General features: G+C 27.5%; 2 protein-coding genes across 10 annotated transcripts in view; both read right to left on the bottom strand.

Moving 5' to 3' along the window:
- Positions 1-23,301, bottom strand: part of LOC127279582 (homologous-pairing protein 2 homolog) — a 261,519-nt gene that overhangs the window by 41,340 nt on the left and 196,878 nt on the right. Inside the window, exon 1 of one of the 6 annotated variants that reach the window (XM_051302014.1) lies at positions 19,444-19,617. The exons of 1 other annotated variant lie outside the window; for it this stretch is intronic. Coding sequence is in view for 1 of the 5 variants with exons in the window: in XM_051302016.1 (XP_051157973.1) it covers positions 18,946-19,081 (136 nt within the window). In the remaining 4 variants the exon portion in view is untranslated. 4 more of the 6 variants (XM_051302015.1, XM_051302017.1, XM_051302018.1 and 1 more) reach the window with 4 other exon arrangements.
- Positions 1,003-18,874, bottom strand: LOC127279584 (uncharacterized). 4 transcript variants are annotated; one of them, XM_051302021.1, is made up of 4 exons: positions 17,833-18,859; positions 17,315-17,374; positions 5,003-5,044; positions 1,003-3,184 (listed from the first exon to the last, which is right to left on the bottom strand). In XM_051302021.1, exons 1-4 carry the CDS (start codon positions 17,918-17,920, stop codon positions 2,967-2,969), a joined length of 408 nt encoding a protein of 135 aa, XP_051157978.1. In that variant the 5' UTR covers positions 17,921-18,859; the 3' UTR covers positions 1,003-2,966. The 4 variants fall into 4 exon arrangements, with proteins under 4 accessions (XP_051157978.1, XP_051157979.1, XP_051157980.1 ...); XM_051302024.1 differs by having other exon boundaries at positions 3,137-3,184; positions 4,927-5,044; positions 17,833-18,874; XM_051302022.1 differs by lacking the exon at positions 5,003-5,044 and having other exon boundaries at positions 17,833-18,862.

Genomic DNA, 23,301 nt, shown 5'->3' on the forward strand with positions numbered 1-23,301 from the left:
AAAATAAGAAACAATGTCAATTATTATAAGTAGAAACACTTTTTAAGTGCTTGAATTTAATCTCGATCGTAATCCTGTACTGCGTGCTCGGCAGATGTATTTTCTTATAAATAATCCAATGCAATTTTCACATCTAGTCAGTGAAATTTCATTGATTATATGGTGCAGGCATTGCAGATTAAAAATATATCCAACAAATCATAAGTAAAACTTTAAACGCGTTTTTTTTCAAACTACTTTTTTGAAATGACGGGAAACATAACTTACTCTCTAAATCTGAATAAGTGAAATTTCACTTAAAATGTGTCAAAAGTCTTCCACGTAGAAAAATAAGTGTATATGCACTTAAAAAAATGTGAAACTTCACTTATTTTTGAGTGAAAACCACTTATTTTAAAGTGCATATACACTTATTTTTCTACGTGGAAGACTTTTGACACATTTTAAGTGAAATTTCACTTATTCAGATTTAGAGAGTACATAACATAACTTAACTTTCACAAATCTCAACCGATTTAACTAAAAATTTAACTGTAGCTTCTAATAAACAATTTTGTGCCTATTTTTTGGAAAAAACTCTGCTTTTCCTTCAAATGTTCATCATTTTTACAAAAATCGATCAAAAAAAATCTCCTACTTCTTTCTCTAGCTTTTGAGATGTAAAAAAAGAAAAAAATTTGTTTTTTGTCCTACCTGCACGGAAAGTATTTCATTTCAGGCACTTAGTGCGGGCGCAAAATAACACATTCTCGCCTGGGGGTAGGGTATAAGCGGGCGCAAAATACTTTTCCGCCCGCTGACGCCACACAAGCGGGCGGAAAAGTATTTTGCGCCCGCATGTTAATTTCTTTTTTTCTTTTTATAAAAAGTGAAAAAAATAAAGCAGAATAATACAATAGATCATTATCTTTTATTTTATTCGTTATTAAATACATGTAGATTATAATTCACAATTTGTAGAAATTTTTAAATTTAAGAGTCAATACCATGGTGGTTAAAAACATAATCTAAAGGGTGAATCAGGAAATTAAAAAAATGAAGGTCATCCGGATGGTTAAAGATATGATTTCGAGGATAAATCTGATCAGCAAAATATCCAAAGTCGTTGGGTAGTTAAAATATGATAAATTGGATAGCAAAAAATACGAAATTAAGTGTATATTTACTGAGCAAGTTAATCCAAAATAATTAAGGTTGTTAAAAATACCATTATTTTAAGGGTAAAATATGATCAGTAAAAAACTCAAATTCTTTAGATGCAGAACTTGTATTTATAACACATGTTGATCAACATTTTTTAAGAAATCTGTAGTACAGTTATCGGACAAAGTTCGAAACTTGTGATGTTTTTTAGATAGGTGGTTTAATATACTTCAGTGAAGAAAGACTAAAAAATATTCATTTTTTACATATTGTGCAGCTGATTTTTTCGTCTTTATATATTCTTTAATCATGAAAAAATATAAAAGTTGTACTTGGGAAAAAACTGACAAAAAATGTTTTGAACGTTACTAAATGGCTTTTCTGTGAAATTATCTTGTCTCAACTGTAACAGAATTCTGAAGCTCGTTAATTTTAATTCTCATGATTATTCAACACAATAAAAGTTTTAATGAAATATAGACTATTTGGTAGAAAGTTGACAAAACATTTATTAATAAGAGATAAAAGTAAATCTATGAAAAATATAATACTGTCATAGAGTGCGATGTAACTTGAAATAAATATTAGATACTATAAACATAAATCTTTCCATTGCACATAGAACATAAAATAAATTGTTAAAAATAAATAATAAAATAAAAAGTATATAAATACTGGAAAGCAACAAAAGTATAAATAAGTAATTTCTCGTTTTTCTTATATACTTATTATAGTGTATTATTGTTTACGAACTTAAATGCTAAATACTGTTCACTCAGATTTTTTATAAAGGAAGATATACGTTTGGTCTCCCTGGTTTTTAAAATAAGGCATTTTTTGAGACATAATTTATCGCACTATTGCACTCTAATAATAATGAATTTTCAGTGTGTCATTAAATTTTAATACTAATTATATAAATAAAGTAGTTTTTTAATTTAAATTTACTACTAGTAAACAAAAATAAGTAAGTACCTTATCCTTTTTTTCAATTAATTTTGTATACGGCTATGCAAGTAATAACATATTTGAATATTTACTTGAGACTTTCAGAGAAAAGAACTAAGGCACTTTACTTTTTGTCCTTTCGACTATAAGAGCAATGCAGAACAAAATTGAAAGTAATGATAAATTTAATTGAACATGGTATCGTTTATCTTTAAATTGCAGAAATAACACAAAAAAATGAAAATTAAAAAATAATCATAAACAATATAATATCAATTTAACAAATTTTAATACTATAAATAAAAAATATGTAATTTTTTAATTTCTTTCTTTTTTGCTAACAAGCAGTGAAAGTAATTATGCAGTTTATTATTCCTCTGAATTAATATCACATATTCAGGAGGAAATATCAAATTTAAGAAAATAATAGGAACTATTAAGTGATTACTAAATTTCTATAGTCGTATTGTTCTAGATGTAATCTTGAATAATAATTATACAATATAAAATTGTCTTTTCTTTACATATAGAATATAAAAAACATTAATGAAAATAAAATAAGCAAGAAAAATTAAGAGTACTATAGAGAACAAAAATATTTAGCGTTCTACTATTTATATGCCTATTATAATTGAATGTAACCTTATATGCATATATTTTGATGACGTTAACTTTTATTGATACATAACAAAAATAATAAAAAAATGTAAAAATTGAAAAAATAAACATAAACAATTGTTTCTTTTTTGACTGATGAACTACATAACCCTTCAAATTCGATGACAAAGCAGTTGGTGAAATAGATAGATTATTTTCCATAAATTCATTTATAGAATCAAAGTATTTCCAAAATCGAGGAACTGAACCTGTTTTATTTATTGAAGACTTTTTTTTTTGTATTGCTTCATTAGACCTTTCCATTTATTAGTACATTGTGATCCGGTTACAACATACCCTCTTTCTTGCAGATTTTCAGAAATTTTTTGCCAGATCTGTTTCCGCAGTAATTTATTAAACGTTTTAGTCTGACTTTTTTCTCTATAGCTTTCAATTAATAATTTAATCGTGTCATCAGTCCAGAGAACTTCTTTTTCTGTGAACCAGAAAAATATATTTTAGAAATGTGAAGTATGCTGAATTTTACAAAACAATATTGTTACAAATTTGTTTCAAGAATTAATTTATTTTCTTCGAACACGGAGAAAATCTTAAAGCACTGAGTATTTTTTCTCACAGCCCTGGTTACTGTGTAAACCAAAAAATTAAATTCGAGAGTTCTGAAAGTTCTCCACACAGCACTGAATGCTCTGCAGAAAATGATCACAACTTTTTTTGACAGTAATCAGAGTTTTGTTTCATATTAGTTGACAACAGATTATTCAATACTACGAATGTATACTCAGTGCTTTCAGATTTTCTCCAGTAGTAATAATACCTCACGATACAATATTGCTTTAAAAAAAAGAAATAAAAGAAAAAGGTTGTTAGAAACTTTTGTTCATTTAAATTTACAGGAAGAAATTTAAATATCGATAAAATTAAACGAGGTCATGTCACCTTTCAGAATGTTTTTTAGCCTTAATAGAGTAACCTAATTTTGTCTGGTGTTGAAAAATACTTTTGTATTATTTTAACTCTTTGAGTTATGAAAATGTACAAATAGTTGCAAAGTAAGAGACTAAAAATTCAAAATTGACGTTAAATTTATCAAATTTATTTTTTTGTAATATTTTTATCTTTAGAAAAATTGAAAAAAATCCCTGTTAATTTCGTCGGTTGACGGGAAAAAGATGACAATTCAGGTAAGTTTTGAAAAACATGCCATTTCAGCAGAAATGTGAAAAACATGACATTTCAAGTGTTAAATTATTTTGTGCATTTTAGACAAAAAGAAATAGAATAAAAAAACAAAAAGTATTATAACTTATATTCTGATGTCCCTTATTAAATGTTCAAGATTAATTTTACAGAATAATTACTAACATTAATCGCAGTGATGTCACAGTACTTTTAATTTGAAATAACCAAAAAGTTTGACGCATCTGAAAAGGCATGTTTTTCAAATCTTTGCTGAAATGGCATGTTGTTCAAAACTTACCTGAATTGTCATCTTTCTCCCCTCAACCGACGATTTATCATCCCTTAAAAAATGTTTAAAATATTTGAAAAAAAGAAGAAACAAAAATCAAAGTCTATCAAGTATGGAATGCTTCCATCTTTTTATTAAAAATATTTTTAATGTTAATTTCAATTGAAATATACTATTTTACTATTAATCCTATCAAGGGTTGAATTGAAACATAGATTGCAGGATCTACAATAGCAGTGTGTTTTTAAAAATATTAAATCGTTCCCTTACTGCATGTATGAAAGTAAAGTAAACATATACCATGATTATAGTCAGATGTGCGCTGTCTCTACTGTCTTCAGAATCAGAATTTCTAATATTCTCACAGATATTGACAGGCTCATTAGTATCGTTGTCATCATAAATTGAAAATTAATTTTAAAAAACAAATTACTAAAAAAAATTTTTCTTAACGTAAAAACAAGAGAGACCGGAGTAAATCCGACATACTTATTCGATTTCGTTAATTCTTACAGTTGTAGTGTTGGTGTATATCAACTTTTAATTTTCATTAATTCTTTAATTACAACAATATTCATTACTTATTAAGTATACACAATTTATTAATTTATTATAAATCATAACTATAAGAATAGGACCGCTTTAAATATCAGAAAAATAAAAACATAAGATTTTTCATACTTTTCGGAAAAAATTATAATCATTATGGTAATTGAGATTTATAGAATAATTTTCTAGACTATAACCTTATATTAAACTGAGACTTATCCCGGTCTTCCCTGACTGTATTTTATTTTGCTATTAGTACACATAATATTGTACCTTTGGTTTGAAGATCACTTTTCTCTTCTTTTAATTCAGCATCTACAAGTAATAAATAGTAATAATATAAGGTACTGTTCATACTACTTCTTAAACAAAAAGAAAGATTTATAAAGATCACATTTGAAAAACTATGAACATATCTCTTCAACTTTTGACTGTTATGTCTCTTACAAGTAACACTACCCAAGTGCCAATCGCCGATTGACTTGAGTCTTTGCGCATTTTTTAGAGGAGCTAAAAATATTTGATACGTACATTTTTATATCGGCAATGAAGATGTTTTAAGGGTGGAAAACAGGGGTTGAAAAGTCATATTTTGAGTGGCAAAATATACATATCATGATCATTAAAGAAAGGTTAATTAAAATCATTATTTCATTATTTAAAAAATGTTTGACACTTCTTTCTTGATTTCCTAAAAGATACTGCTCGGTAGAAATTACCGTTATAAACCTTTTTGAATGGGGTGAGTGAAACCTTTAACCCTTTAAGAACCAAATATACAAAATTTTTGCATGATTTCACAACCAATTTTTCAAAGTGATTTGAATCGCTTAAAACTTGTTACTCGGGGGTTTTCGGGGTCGCTGATTACGAATTCGATGTCAGTTTTTCAAAATTCAAAATGGCGGATCCAATATGGCGGAAGACATTTTGAAAATCAACTGCAATTTGATTGAAACTTGTTACTCGGGGGTTTTCGGGGTCGCTGATTACGAATTCGATGTCAGTTTTTCAAAATTCAAAATGGCGGATCCAATATGGCGGAAGACATATTGAAAATCAACTGCAATTTGATTGGAACTTGTTACTCGGGGGTTTTCGGGGTTGCTGATTACGAATTCGATGTCAGTTTTTCAAAATTCAAAATGGCGGATCCAATATGGCGGAAGACATATTGAAAATCAACTGCAATTTGATTGAAACTTGTTACTCGGGGGTTTTCGGGGTTGCTGATTACGAATTCGATGTCAGTTTTTCAAAATTCAAAAATGGCGGATCCAATATGGCGGAAGACATTTTGAAAATCAACTGCAATTTGATTGAAACTTGTTACTCGGGGGTTTTCGGGGTCGCTGATTACGAATTCGATTAAAAATTAGAAAATTGAAAATGTCGGATTTAATATGGTGGGCGAAAAATTGGGAAAGGGGTGATTAAAATTTCGTAACGAAACTCATGTAGAATAGATAAAAAATAAATTATCTGTGAATTTTTAAGGTTCCTAATTAGGATTCTAAAACCAATTTTCAAAAAAAACTGACATCGATTTCGTAATCAGCAACCCCGAAAACCCCCGAGTAACAAGTTTCAATCAAATTGCAGTTGATTTTCAAAATGTCTTCCGCCATATTAGATCCGCCATTTTGAATTTTGAGAAACTGATATCGAATTCGTAATCAGCGACCCCGAAAACCCCCGAGTAACAAGTTTCAAGCGATTCAAATCACTTTGAAAAATTGGTTGTGAAATCATGCAAAAATTTTGTATATTTGGTTATTAAAGGGTTAAAGGTTTTACTCACCCCATTCAAAAAGGTTTATAACGGTAATTTCTACCGAGCAGTATCTTTTAGGAAATCAAGAAAGAAGTGTCAAACATTTTTTAAATAATGAAATAATGATTTTAATTAAACTTTCTTTAATGATCATGATATGTATATTTTGCCACTCAAAATATGACTTTTCAACCCCTGTTTTCAACCCTTACAACATCTTCATTGCCGATATAAAAATGTACGTATCAAATATTTTTAGCTCCTCTAAAAAATGCGCAAAGACTCAAGTCAATCGGCGATTGGCACTTGGGTAGTGTTACTTGTTAGATATAATTTAATATTTTCAATAAATTTTTACCTGTCTTTTGTTGGAAATATTAATTCTTGACACGATCATTTATTTTCAAAAGATGGTTCAGACTAAGTTGTTATATAATAATTTGTTAATGCGCTTGGAGAAAAAATATTTTAATGCGAAAATAATGTAAAAATATATTTAAAAATATTGTGGTCGACAGCAATAGAACGAAATTAGTTAGAAAGAGACTTTAAAGTATAATGTTGATGTTTCTTAATTTAATTTTTTTTATAAAACCTGTTATATATATATATAAAAAAAATTCTGAATAAAGAGAAAATGCGAGAAAAAGATAAATAAAGAAAATTGGAAAATTTTAAAATCTTAAATTAAAATCGCAAAAAGTCTGCAAATTATTTGTAAATTTTAAAAATCCTAACAATCACCTGTTAAATTTCTCTTGTTATATACATATATATGCAGGGTGATCCAAAAGTATGGAAACTTGCAAATATCTCGAAAAGTACGTTTTTTCGTAATAAATGTTCAAGACAAAAGTTGTTCCAAACAAAAAGGTCTACATCTTTGAAACAAAAAATTTGGGCCCATAACCCAATGTTGGGCACTACAATAAAAAAGGTAATTTTCTTAAATGAGACCACTAATTTTCAATATCAAATTCGTAATCCCCATGAAATTCTGCGTTCAGACATGTGGTATAAGTGCCCAAAATATTGGGCGCAATCCAAGATATTGGGTCCAAAATTTTTCTACAGATAAATTATATTTAAAAAATCGCATCTTAGAGGGTTTTTGAGATCACAAGATTAGAAATTCGAAGCTAATTTTAAATTGGGCACAGAGCACAATGTAAGATTCCGCGGCCCAATATGCGTCTCACATTAAAAAAATTAGTTGTTTAAATAAAACCCACTAATTTTTAGTAACCATTTTAAAACCGTTATGAAATTCTGGATTTAGACTTGTAGTACAAAAGCCAAAATTATTGGGCCCAATGTCTGGGATTGGGCTCAATATTTTTTGACAAATAAATAAATTTATAAAATCGCATTTTTGGAGTTTTTGGGGTCACAGGATTAGAAATTCAAATCTACATTTCAAATTGGGCACAAAGCCCAATTTAAGATTGCGCAGCCCAATGTGAGACCTTCCTTCAGTAAAAAATTAGTTTCCTTCCATTTCGTAATCGTTATGAAATTCTGGGCTTAGACTTGTGGTACAAATTCCAAAAATATTGGACCCAATACCAGACATTGGGACCAATATTTTTGGCATTTGTACTACAAGACTTAACCCAGAATTTCATAACGATTCTGAAATGGATACTAAAAATTAGGGGGTTTTATTTAAACAACTAATTTTTTAACGTCGGCCTCACATTGGGCCGCGGAATCTTACGTTGGGCTCTGTGCCCAATTTAAAATTAGCTTTGAATTTCTAATCCAGTGATCTCAAAATCCCTCCAAGATGCGATTTTTTAAAATTAATTTATCTGTAGAAAAATTCTGGGCCTACACTGAAAAAAAATAGTATTGAATCAAGAAAATTTGACTTGCTTCAAGTAAACCGTGGAATTGAATAGGGACAAGTTAATTACGGCATTGGTTCAAGTAAACGATTGTCTTGAGATAGTATATTTGGGACGAGAGCATATATTCTTAATCCAAGAAAATATGGAATTCGAGCAATATATTAATCAACTTGTAACAAATGTAAAATACATTAAAGGAAGAAAATATTTTCTTGTTCTGAGAATATATGTAGTCAAATCAATTGTTTCATTTGATTCATTCAAATCTTTGCAATATTGGATCAAGTAAGACAAGATTTAAATCAAAATATTATTTATATTGTGAGGAGACCATATGTTCTTGGTCCAAGAAAATATGGAATTCGTCTAAGAAGTTTATTGACTTCTAAGAAATGTAAAATATATTAAGTCAAGATCATATATATATATTAACTCAAGAAAATATTTTCTTGACTTGAGAAAACTTATGGAGTTGAACCAAAAAAATATTTTTCCAATACAAGTAAATATTTACTTGAATTTACCCCCCCCCCCTCCTACACTCCTTCCTTATCCCACCATGTCTAATTCTTAAGTCAAACATTTTTATTTATTATTAACATTCATATTTTTTATTATTTATTTAAATAATGTTTATTTTACATACACATTTATATTTCATTAATACGGGATTTGTATTAAGTAAAACATTAATTCAAAGCAAATGCATAAAACTATTTGATTCAAGAAATGAAAATTCTTCAGACAATATTTTATTATTTTGCTTAATAACCTAATATTCTTGATTGAATACTTTTTGGTACTTCGGGAAAATAAAATATTGGGTTGCGATAATAACATATTTACTTCTGCCAAATACTAAATTTTTAATTCAAGAACTATGCGTTAATCAAGTTAATTAATTAAATAAAAAATATTTTCAAGGAAACAAAAAAATGATTTCCTTCAAGATTATATCACTATTTCAACTGAAAAAATAAATTATTTCATTTAAGATAATATAATATTATTTCTAGAAATTGAATTAATACTTAAAGTATATTAAACACTTGGATTGATTAATGTTTAATTTAATTTAATTCTTTGTCACTCACTACAAAAAAACTTGAAACGAAATTTATCTGCATAAAACTGAAAACGATTATAAATTATTACGCCGTGAACATGCTGCAACATGAGGCACACGCAGCTGTTTGTGACTTTACGTAGCTGATGCGCGCGCAGTGAACGCTCGTAGTAAATCAGCGTGCTTAAGTTTGGAAAAAATATTTCTTTGATTCAAAGAAATTTTTCTTTCCCGTGTAGAAATCACCAACGTATGCCTAAAATGATTGTTGGCCCAACATTGGTTCTACCTTGGCAGCCCCTGTTTATATATTCTAGACTGGTCCTAACTTGGACTAAGCTAGAACATCTAGTTAAGTGTTGGAAAATTTTTTATGAAAAAAAGTGATTGAATTTAGGATGTGTAAAATATTCTCAGATAATACTTATTTAATTTATTAATAATTATTTATTAATTTGCAATAAATATTTAAAGACATTTTTCCATAGTTATATTTATTAATTTATTTAAATGTTATATATATATATATATATATATATATATAAAAATAATAAATAAACTAGCAAAATTAAACGCGCGCAAGCGCGCCAAATTGAGTGTTTAATTGTTTGTTATAAAGAAATTAAAGATTAATATTATCAATAATAATTTAATTTATTAGAATATTATTACATATTAAATGATAATAATGAAAATTATATTTGTACAGGCCTCGAATTATACGACTTTTTTCAAAAATACGACTTTTATCGACTTATTTTAATAAAATGCGACATTTTTTTTTACATTTGAAAAAAAATGTAAATAAAATACATTTTTTTAGTATAAAATGTAGATCTTCTTCAGATCTTCTTCAATTCAATTATTTAACAAATTTTGAACTAAAATGATTCTTCACTAAATTAATTATTTTTAATAATTTTAATGAAATACATCACAAATTCAATTATATCAAAATTATTTTTCAATTAAAATTTTTATGAAATTTAACAATTGTTTATAATTTAAAAAAAAAATATCACAATAAAATTGAATTAATTTTTAAAAATGTCAATTCAAAATAAACTAAAATTCAATTATTACCCGAAATTTTAATTCAAAATCAATTAAAATTCAGTAATTATCCAAAATTTTCAATTTAAAATTTAATTATTTACCAAGTTTTTAATTTAAAATGAAATAAAATTCGATTATTTTCTAAAATTTCTATTTAAAATTAATTATTTAAATTTTCAATCAAAAATGAACTTAAATTAAATTATTATCCAAATTTCAATTAAAATTCAATTATTTCCCAAAATTTTCAATTCAAAATGAACTAAAATTCAATTATTTTTCAAATTTAAAATCAAATAAAATTTCATTATTCTCAAAAATTTGAATTCAAAATTAATTGAATTTTCAATAATTTGAATTTAAAAGCATCTAAAATTTAATTATTTCTAAAATTTTCCATCGAAAATTTTTTTTTGAAATTTAATAATTTCAATTATAACTCTAAGAAAATTCAATTATTTTTAACTATTTTAATAACATTCTTTGAAATTTCAACTATCTGAAACCATTTTTTAATTAAAAATGATTTTCAAATTATTGTATTTTGTCCGCATTTTCTAATAAATTTTTAGTGAAATCATCTAAAATTTTAATTACAAAACACTTAAAGTTTCAATTAATTTCAAAAATCTCAATTTTAAATCTTTGAAAATTCAATTAAATTTAAAAACTGTTTTCCAAAAATTGTTTGATAAATTATTTTTAGTTCTGTAAAATTTAATAATTGTTTGAAAATTAACAATATCTTTTGAAATTTAATTATTTCTAAAAATTTCAACTTTAACCCTTTGAAAAGGATTATTATTAAAAAAAAATTTTTTATTTAAAAATCTGTAAAATATTTTTGTTATAATAAAAAACAAATCCACTTTTTTTTGGAATATAAATCGACTGAAACGACTTTTTGTGTCTTTAAGTTGATTCGAGGCCTGTATTTTTATAATTAATATTTAATATGTATTCGTTGGCCCCTGGTACCTTAAAAATTAATTTTTTTAAATTACTATCTTGTACTATTCAAAAAAACACGTGAAATCAGAAAAGGCCAACTTTAAGTTAGGACAGAAGGAGAGACCAAGCATTTTATTATTATATTTAACCAACATAAAATAATGTCAAACAACACATTTAAAAAAAACAAAAGACCTGTAACAAATACTAACTTCACGTGTGGACAGAATGAACGAAAGATATTCACGATTATTATATGTAATAATATAAATAATATATTTAAATAATAATAACAATAATCTAAATAATATTTTTCAAGAATACTTTGATGAATTTTTATTTGTTTAAACAATTTATTTTTCATAATTTATAACTTTTTTAAATACACAAAGACAGTAGCACAATTTTATAAATTTGTTACCTTCTCTTAGTAGTTATTAATTTAAAGGTTATAAATAAAATAAAATAGGGTCAGCCGGGGTAAATCCGAACGGGGGGTAAATCCGAACGCTAATTATTTCAGCTTAATTAAAATTTTTTAAAATAAGTTCGATATGAGAAATTTTACCTCAGATCCTCTTCAAGAGATTCTAAGTATTATCCCATTTTTCGTTTGTTAATTAGCAACAGCATAAACAAAGATAACGAGTATTGCAAAAAAGATTGAAAATCAAAGATGACACTCTTTCAGTATTTTGTCTCGTATTTGAAGAAAAAGAAGCTAAAAATTTATTTTATTATTTATAATTATTTGTTATGAATACTAGAACAGAAACTATTTTTCATTTTTGCCTTCTGTAAAATTTTATTAATAATATCAGACCGTTCGTATTTACCCAGGAAAATTGGAAAACCGGGGTAAATCCGAACGGTATTTTCAATCATTTTTTTTACATCAGAGCCACACAAAATTGTTTTTATTTCATTACACTATTATTTTAACATTATAAAAGTACATAGAAAAAAGTTTTTCTTTCTATACGTATCCTCGTTAGTAATTAATAAGCAGAAACTTAATTTCTGTTCTCTCGAAGGAGTGTTTCAATTTTTTTGCCAAATGGTTTGTTGAAAAAAGTTTTTCAGGATCTTAATAAAATTTGGTATTCTACGGTTTTTGGGGTCGCTAATTACCAATTTGAAGTCAGTTTTTCAAAATTCAAAATGGCGGACGAGAATTAAAAAATTCATTGGATTCGCTCGAAAATTGTTACTCGGGGGGTTTCAGGGTCGCTGATTATGAATTTGGAGTTAGCAAATTTGATCATTTTTAAAAATAAGTTTTAGGAAAGTCCGCCATTTTGAATTTAAAAAATTTGACTTTTATTTTTGTATTTACATTCAATCACTCCAAAATACTTTCTGTACCAAGTTTTGCAAAAATCCGTTATGATTTGATAAAGTTATTGAAGGTTTTAATTGTGTAATGCATTTTAATTTTTAACCTGTTTGATTTTTGTATTTATATATGATGCATTATTACATAATAGGTTTATTATCGTATTTTTTTTGAGTTTTTATATAAGTTTAACAATTGCAATACTTTAAATTTATTTTCCCTAAGATTTTTCTGAAATACAGTGGCGTTCGTATTTACCCCGGTATTTTAGGAAAGTTGAAAAGTATCGAGGTAAATACGAACGTTAAGTTTCCTGCGATTGTAATTTATCAAAAATTTTTGCTACCCCATAAAATTGTTCTATGGAAGTAAAGTAACAACTTCATGTACCAGAATACCGGAAGTATTTTTTTTTTAAAGGAAAAACTTATGTTATTGTTGAAACTTACTAAAAGCGTTCGGATTTACCCCGGTTGACCCTATAGAATTAAATTTGCAACAACTATTATGTTAAATTGTTTAAACAACTAATTGTTTCTATTTATTAACATTTTTCATAATGTTCCTAGAAAAATGCAGTATTTTTTCCTATTTTTGCAATTTATTAAACAAAATATAAAGTTATAATAGTTATTAATAAACTTTTTTTGTAGTACAACTAGAAAGATGCAGTTTTTTCTTAATTTTGTAATTATCAAGTAGAATAATATAAACTTGATAAATTGTAAAATTAGGAAAAAGCTGCATCTTTCTAGGTGCATTACAAAAAAGTTAATAAATAACAACAATAAATTGTTTAAACAATTGTTGAATTAATAATTTTACATCAAATCTATCTTTATATTCGATTTGATAAATTGTAAAATTAGGAAAAAACTGCATCTTTCTAGGTGCACTACAAAAAAAGTTAATATAAATAACAATAAATTGTTTAAACAATTAAACAATGCAATATAATGTTTTAAATCCATTATTTGGCAACATAAAACACTTACAGTGAAATTTCTGGATGATTTCAAGTATTTTTTGTAAAATAGAATTAAAAAAATATAGTGAAAATTTATATAGACAAATGAAATAAAAATATCTAATTAGGTTCGGTAGCCGCGGTCGTTTTTAGTTTGAAAAAGTAGTTTTATTTTGAATTTACAGATATTAGATTACAAAGAGTAAGGTATAAATCCACTTATAAGACCTTAAACATAATAATATAACAAATGATATGCCATCGTTGATGGGTCTCGTCATTACACTATAATGGATCATAAATTAAACGGGATTTCGTAAACAATATTAATATAATAAATGCGTGAACATATTTCATTATAAGTAGGAATTAGGCAAAAATTATTCGAATACAAAAACCCTAAAACAAGTATCAAATAATAATAAAGACCTAAAACTAAAGAAAAAAGGAATAATAAATAAAAGAAAAGAGACAAAAAAGAAAAAACGACAAGAATATTACATTATAATATTCGAAAAAGGATAAGTTAAATAATTGCTAATACCGATATTTAAAAGAAATTATATGTAGGAATCAAACTTATAATATGTATACAAGTTTATATTATTGCTTCATGAAAATTGCTTGATTGCATCACTTAATTCGACCGAGAAAATAAATTATTTCAATTAAGGGAATATAATATTTATTCAAGAAATTCAATGTTTTTGAAACATGATAATATAGAAATGCACTAAGAACAATGAAAATTCAATTTAATTAACGTTTATTTCAAACAATATAATTTTTTATCAGGTTTAAACAAATATTTAATTATATTAATCTTCTTATTTTCTTGGCTCAAAACTATAAGTGTTGGATTAAGTAAAAAATGTTTTAAAGGAAACAAAAAATTGATTTGATTCAATTGTATGACTTAATTCTACTGAGAAAATTAATTATTTCAATTAAGAGAATATAATATTCTTTTAAGGAATTCCATGTTTTTGAAACACGATTATATAGAAATACACTAAGTAGATAGAATATTTAGTTTAATTCGTGTTTATTTCAAGCAATATAACTTTTTATATAATTTAAACAAATATTTAGTTATATTAATATTCTGATTTTCTTGTCTCAAGACTATGAGTGTTGGATTAAGTAAAAACTGTTTTTAAAGTGAACAAAAAAGTGATTTGATTCAAGAAACTAAACGACTCCACGTACTTTACTTAACATAAGAACATAATATTCTTGTCTCAATACTTTTTGGGACTTTGTGCAAGTAAAATATTTTTTTTTGAAAGAATAACATTATTTGCTTGTATGGAACTCACATTTTCTTATGTCAAGTACATTGCCCAATGCTAATAACTACTTGGCACAAGAAAATAAATTTCTTCCATTAAGATGATATTGGCTTGATTCAAGTAAAGTATCTCAAGTAAATGCATTTACTTGATTCAATGAACTTTTTTTTCAGTGTAATATCTTGGACTGGGCCCAATATTTTGTGCACTTATACCACATGTACAACATTTGATATTGAATATTAGTGGTTTTATTTAAGAAAACTACTTTTTTTATTGTAGGGCCCAACATTGGGTCCCGGGACCAAATTTTTGGTTTCAAAGATGTAGACCTTTTTGTTTGGAACAACTTTTGTCTTCAACATATTTTACGAAAATTCGTACTTTCAAGATATTTGCAAGTTTCCATACTTTTGGATCACCATATATATATACATAAATTGAAAATATTTCGTATTTTTAAATAATTTATAACTGTTTTAACGATGATAGTAGGGTAGTACCGACAGAAGTGGGTCACACGTTGGATTTTAGGCTGTAGAATGTTAAAATAATTATAATTTGAAAAATTTTTTGCGTCTATTTGTAGAGAAAGGAATTACCTAACGTTTTGCAAGCATAAAATTAAAAATCAAAAATTTTAACATATTGCTTTACATCATTATGTAAAAAAAGAGAAATTCGCGATTTCACGATTTTGTGGACAGAAGTGGGCCACCCAATTTTTTCATCTAAAATAAGTAAAAGTATCAAGAATTATGATCCTTATGTTAAATGATTAAATTTTCCAATAAATGGCAGTTGAAAACTTGATCGGCTTATACCGGCAGTAACACAATCAGCGCGTTCCGAAATTTTCTTGATTTTTAGTTGTTTTACAGCACTAAGCAATTTATCGAAGTTGATGGACTCATAGCCAGTCCGTTTATCTTTTTTTGGTAGCATAATCACTAAAACATTGAAATTAATTTAAAAAACCACTTCCTCACAATTAGTTTATACAAAAACACTATTTGTCGAAACAGTACGTCAATGCAGTGGTTCACTTCTGTCCACAAGCATAATTTTACGCGAAATAACGTGGCAAGAATACCACGCGATAATATGCTAAAATCTTTTTACACTCTTTATGTTAGGTCTATTAATATAAAAAAGGCTACTTATCCGATTAAATTCAATGAATAACTTATGCAAATAACGATATCTTTCTCAAGGAAAAAAGAAAAAAGTATATATTTTTTAGCACTAATTGTTGGAAAACACAAATGTGCGTTTGCACAGATATGTCAATTGTGATAACAAAAATAGCTAGTGGCACACTTTTCACGGTGGCCCACTTCTGTAGATGCTACTCTACACTTGTAAAATTTGGTAGATGAAGTTTATGTGGACATAGTATCAACACTGCTACCAAAAAAATTTATTTTTTGCAACACTAACCTCTAAAGTTAAATTTTACACACCGAAAAGTGTGTGTAAAGAAGCTCTTTTTAAAACGGTGTGTAAAGTGATTAACTTTACGCACTGAAATTTACTTTACGCACCGAAATTTTTCTCACATAATATAAGGATTGTTTTAGAACATACAAAACCACAAAATTATAGAAAGATCTTTACTTTTAAATTTATACACTACTGTTTAATGATATTTTTCCTGATTTTAGATTGATTTTTTTAATTCTATACAATCGAAATTTATCTGATAGAGAGTTGGTATTCTTCATAATAGGTACTTTAGTACTTTAGAGGTGGGTGTTGCAAAAAATGTTGTATGATGCACGAGCGTAAATCTGATTATACGCACTTGTATTCATAAATAACTATTTTCTTATTGAAGAGTTTAAAGTTTCATAGATATGCCTATATCTATGAAAGTAATAAGAACAGAAAACTTGCTTTGAATGCATTTTACATTATTACAAATTTAAAAAATAATGTAAAAAAATGTCGGTGAATTTCACAACGTTTATGATCAACGATTGAAAAATAAAGATATTTTTGACACAAAAAATTATTAAAGTTTTTGTCTAAACAAATTTTTATTTTAAAAATTGTTGATCAAAAAATGTTGCAAAAATTATTTTAAAGAAAAAATATAATTTTTAGCATAACGTATGTAATAAAATTTAAATGAATTAAAAACTTTCTCAAAACTGAGAAATCAAAAATTGTAATGCACTTCTTTCAACAGTGTTGAACCTGTGAAAAAATATTTAATTCAAAAAGTCTTTTAACTGAAATATCTAAAGTCTATATGTAAAATGACAGACATAAACAATAATTTTTTTTATACCTTTGCCTTCGCCTTCTGTCACCAAGAAGGACTTATCAATAAATTTATTTATAATATTTCCTGAAACATAAAGACCCAATTATGAAAATATAATTTCTTGTTAAGAAATAATAAAAGAATTTTTAAAACTTTAAACTGCAAAAAATTTCTCTATTAATTTCTATCAATAAGTGCTTAAATCATGTGATAATAAAAAATTTATTAAATCTAAATAAATATAAATAATTATTTTTTTACACTTTAAACAATAATTCTTTGTTTTCATTTAACATATTTTCTTCTAGCTAAAAACCTGACTTTTTTTACTTTTTCAATCATTTAAACTTATACATTTAAAAATAAATAATACAAATTTTAACATAAGTAATTCCTTTTAATTCGTACTTAAAATAATAAAAATATCAGGACCTAAACATATTTTGTTGATAAAAAAAAGTATTAATAATATTTAGTAGGAATATAAGAAAAGAAAACATAATAATTTTGAAGGTTATGTTAGTATTTTTATTTATACTTACCATCTCCCAAATTTACTTGACAGTAATATTTTCCATTAGAACAAACAGGGCGACCCTTCTGGTCCGTGATAACGGCAATTACACTCATAATGTTTACATGAATTTTTTTATAAACAAAATATAAAAAGCATGCATTTATATTACGTTGCCGGTACCAATAGAAGCAGACCTCAAACTTTTAAATTTATCTCTTTCTACCCGATATTGCCATCTTTTTCTAAAAGTTAAACATTTAAGAAAATAAGTTGAACACCCCTTTTCGCTCCAAGAGCTCCCGGAGCGCAATTCCGTAAACGCCAGCTGTGTGGGTTATTTTATCGTATCAAATAAATAGTAACTTGTATCAAAAAAGTCGAACATCAAACATGAAAAATTGACACGTATATTTAGGCATGGTGAGCCTGAAATAATTTAACCCAACAGTTAAAACACTTGAAATTTTCTTTGGATTTTAAAAGTCTTATGATCGTAGATTTAAAAAATCGCTGAACCAAAATCTTCTCAAATAAAAATATGTTCTAATCTCTTAAATTATAGTTCATTTAATCAAAGTCAAAATTATAAGAGAGTTGAGTGCGTCGGTTGTGGGAATACCCTTAGAGAATCCAACAATTTACGTAGTGCTGATATTTTGGTCAAATTTCTACTGTAATTCGTTTAAACAATTTAGTAAAAAAATTCGATTTTAAAAAATCCAATACCTCCATTCCAAAGTACGTGAAAAAATTACCAACTTTTCTCTTTACAACTTTTTTATTCGTCCATACCTTTTTGCAATAAATAATTACTTTCAAATGGCGGTATTGGTTTTTAAAAAATCGATTTATTTTTATTAAATTGTTTCAACAAATTAGATAAATAAATTATTTTGCAAAAAGAAAAAATAGAGATAACTTTTTTTACGGTTATGCTATGAACCCAATAGTTATTTTTGAGGTTATAGAAATGCTATATAATCTATGAGCCTTAATGGGTTAATGTAATTAAGAAAATTAATTACAATACAAATGGAAAATACTTGGCTTCTACCTCGCGAGGTACTTAAAACCATGTAGATTTTTTAAACCCCCCTAACCCTAAGGACCCTTACGTAATTAATGAATGACCCCTTACCTGTTATAGAACCCGAGATATCATGCCGGCAATATTTCATCTTAAAAAACGACAGGCGATATTCACAACAGCCGTATGCAAGCACAGTCAAAGAACAAAAGAAACAACAAATGCACATATACAGTTTGAGATACATATAATAATATGTAAAAGATTGTTTTTAAGTTGAATAAAAGGCTTGAAAAAATTCAAGAAAAATGCCGTTGTTTTACCCTCTCTACATGAGGAAGACCATTTAACGCAAATGAGAATAGTTTAATGTTCATAATATTAGGTAAAATATTTTAATATGTAAAGAAAGATTCCTATTAAACATACTGCAATATTAAAGAATTATAATTTTAAACCCTACGATTCAATTTTTAAGGTACAATTCAAACTCTGCATACCTTTTCTAAAAATATAACTAAAAACTTGGCTATAAGGGTTTGATTATAACTTTTGTAAAATGTCATAGCATTTACTACATTTGTTTTAATATTCCTAAAAGATACTTACACAAATATAATGTATATTATAGTACTGAAACTTATTATTTCTTATTATTGCTTCATATAAAGTATGAGCTTTAATTCAAATAAACTTTAACAGTAACGACAAAAACACAATCTTAAAGGCCTGAGCACAATACTTTCAAACTGGATTAAGAATGTAAAGGGCAACGCACAACACCTGAGCCTGTAACGCTGTGCTGTTACCAACCACCAGGGTTGGGTAACTTGACGTATATTATCTTAATAAATAATTATAATAATATTTCATTTTATTTATTTAAGCACTAAAACATAGTTATTAGTTCCCAATTGAGAGAAAAAGAGAGAGAGAGAAAAGGGAAGGAAAAGCGAATTGACTAGATAAGGCTGCAGTCCCATGGTAGCGTTTTGCGTTGCGTTTTGTCACTAGACCATGAGTGTAAAAGAGATGCAGATATATGTTTGCTATGTTTACACTCAGGGTCTAGTGACAAAACGCAACACAAAACGCTGCCATGGGACTGCAGCCTAAGAATAAAAGTATATTGCGATCTGAAATACTGCGATACGCCATCTGGTGACGACCTCGTTGTGTCAGCCATTTTTCGTTTCATCTTTTTTAAAATATATGTAGAAGAAAGAGATAAAAAATCAAGATGGCTGACGCAACGAGGTCAGTTTCCCCATAATTCCCTATGATTTCAGATCCCAATATGTATAGTATATATATAAGAATATGTTTATGGATATGTTTGTGTATATGTATATATGTGAGTTAGTATGAAATTCGATAAAATGAGTATGTGTATATGTGTGTATCTGTGTGTATATATATATATATGTATATATATTAAGAGACATGAGAAAGAGAGAGAGAGATAAAAATAATGATAAGGAAATGATAAGATTTAAGAGGTACTTTGGAAGGGTTTTCTGCAGTTTCCCCTATCCTCTGAAAGGTTGTTCAGGCGAATGCGAGTACCTATTTACAAATCGGCTGCAGACGTTAAAAGGACATAAGAAATAATGTAATTAAGGTCCTTTTACAATGAATCTGAGTTCTTCCTTTTAAACATTTTTAATTTGTAAATAATTAATTATTATTTGATCAAACTTTGATAGAAGGGTTAAAATTTGTCAAAATGAAATTCTTTCTTTTTACGATCAATAAATACAAGGTCAAAAACTACTGTTAGATTTAAGGAATTACTTTGGCTAGATGAGTCATCTCAAGAACACCTGCATATTCCAAGGTCAGAGGTAGAAGGTTATGTATGACTCATGCCGTAAATGACCGTTTGTAAATGTCAAGGACACTCTTTAAAATACGCAAACAAGACCGTGACTCATAATGCGTATTTTAGTACAAAAACTGCGTTTTATGGACACCTGCAAGCACACCTGCATCTAAGATCAAAATAGAGGAGAAAAATAGGACAGATCAAAACCAAGAACTTGACTCTCATTGGTGGCATTATTTCGAGTGAATCATTTTTCTGAAACAGGATTGGCTGGGATCATAGACCCAAGATCGGGAAAAGAGTAGGAATACTCCTATAAAAGAATGAGGACCGAGAGCAGAATTCAGAGAAGAGAGTGAGAGAGAGTAGAAGACGAAGTAGAAGAAGATTCTTGATAATTCACGGTTTTCGTAGCAAATAATATTCTAAAGTTAATATTGCGTAGTGAAATGTCTTGAGAGAATCTTAGAAAGATTTAATTTAATAGAACTCAGATTCAGTTAATTACTGAATAAAACAATTAGTGATTTTATATGAAATTTAATTGTGTTTTGTTTTTATATTTAATTCCTCTCAACAAGTTAATCCTTTAGGATTTTAATGAGATTCGGACTCAATCAATAAAACTATAGTGAAGTTAAAGAATTGGTATAAACAATTAACATTCTTAATAAGTGAACTATTTAAAATGTTTATACTAATTGAGTTGTGAAAACACCTTTAAACCAACCGTTGGTTGTTCCTACACTGCTCCATCTACAAAATCATATTCCTGATCATTCAGTTTTGTGTCAGCGAGATTGTAGACGGACTATTATATAGTTTCATATTCCTGCGTGTTACAAGCCACTGAACTTTATATTATACGGAAGCCTGTACGTACGGAAGCGCCTACGAGTCACCAGCGAACTATCTTGTTCGCGTCACATTTTTAGCTGTGAAACCGAGGAACGCGTTCGATGGTTTCGCTGTTTCCTTGTTTTTGAGTGACGATAAAACACACTATACGGTTCGATAGTTCGATGGTTCTCTGGTTTTACTTAGTTCTATCGTTATCGAAGTCTAAATTTTGTATTAAAAAAATAAATTTAAATTTAAAAACCGAAATATAATAATATATTTAAATTATATATTTGAGATATATCAGATATCTTATAATGTGTGCCTAAAAAATTATTTTATTTAAAAATAATAGTACAAAATATTATTTTGAAGTAAGTTGATTTGTTTGCATTTTATATTTGTACTATACTATTAATATTTTGTACTATTATTTTTAAATAAATAATTTTTTAGGCACACATTATAAGATATCTGATATATCTCAAATATATAATTTAAATATATTATTATATTTCGGTTTTTAAATTTAAATTTATTTTTTTAATACAAAATTTAGACTTCGATAACGATAGAACTAAGTAAAACCAGAGAACCATCGAACTATCGAATCGTACAGTGTGTTTTATCGTCACTCAAAAACAAGGAAACAGCGAAACCATCGAACGCGTTCCTCGGTTTCACAGCTAAAAATGTGACGCGAACAAGATAGTTCGCTGGTGACTTGTAGGCGCTTCCGTATGTACGGCTCACGAGCGTCTCGGACGCAAGTGGCGGTGTTTCGTACCACAAGTGGCACGAAGTCCGTCCAACTTGTGGCAAGTTCGTTAGTTCGTGCCACTTGTTGGACGACTCCGTGCCACTTGTGGAAAGTGGATTTCTTGAAGGGTCATTCACAAATATGACAATTCCGTTGTATTATGTTGCCGTCTATTTCGTCAGTGCTTTTCATTTCAAGTATAATTTCATCCGGGCAAGTCCGTTTAATGTTTTTGAATAAAAATGAATTTGTTATTTTTTAATTGAAAATATATGTAAAAGATTAAATTTCAGTGTAAACAAATGATATTGACATCTTTATTAATCTTAAATATTCATAAAAATATACTTTTGATTTTAAAAAATAAAATCCTCTTCATGTATTTTAAATTAAAAAATGACAACATAACCAAAAAATCTTATTTTTATTCTAAACTAAGAAAAATTAAAAAAACTTCCGCTTAATTCTTAGTGGAATCCATAGTTTATTAATATGTATATTATTTACGTTTGGAAGGAGTATTTATGTGTGAACTATAAAAAGTTTGTTCGATGACATTTACTCATATGCTAAAGGCGCTCGTATACCTCATCGATCTCGAGTATACTTGCGTCGTGTACCGTTGGAGTAAAAGGGACAGAAATATCTTTTGTCTCTTTTACTCCATTGGTATACGACATAACTATTCTCGTGATTGGTGAGGTATACAAGTGCCTTAATATTACTAATATCTTATAAAATTCATTTCTTCTTCTTCACATGAAATTGAAATGAAAAGCACTGACGAAATAGATAGCAACAGGATCCAACGGAATTGTCATATTTGAGAATGACCCTTCAAAAAATCCACTTTCCACAAGTGGCACGGAGTCGTCCAACAAGTGGCACGAACTAACCACTTGTGGTACGAAACACCGCCACTTGCGTCCGAGACGCTCGTGAGCCGTACAGGCTTCCGTATCGAGCCCATTGTGGAACCAGCCCTAGAATGGAGACGAAAACGCAGACGTGACGCGTTGCAATGCTAAGCAAATGGGATTGG

The sequence above is a fragment of the Leptopilina boulardi genome, unplaced genomic scaffold, assembly GCF_019393585.1.
Source record: "Leptopilina boulardi isolate dan_hultmark-lab unplaced genomic scaffold, ZJU_Lbou_2.1 LbouV2_218, whole genome shotgun sequence".
Classification (NCBI taxonomy): Eukaryota; Metazoa; Arthropoda; class Insecta; order Hymenoptera; family Figitidae; genus Leptopilina; species Leptopilina boulardi.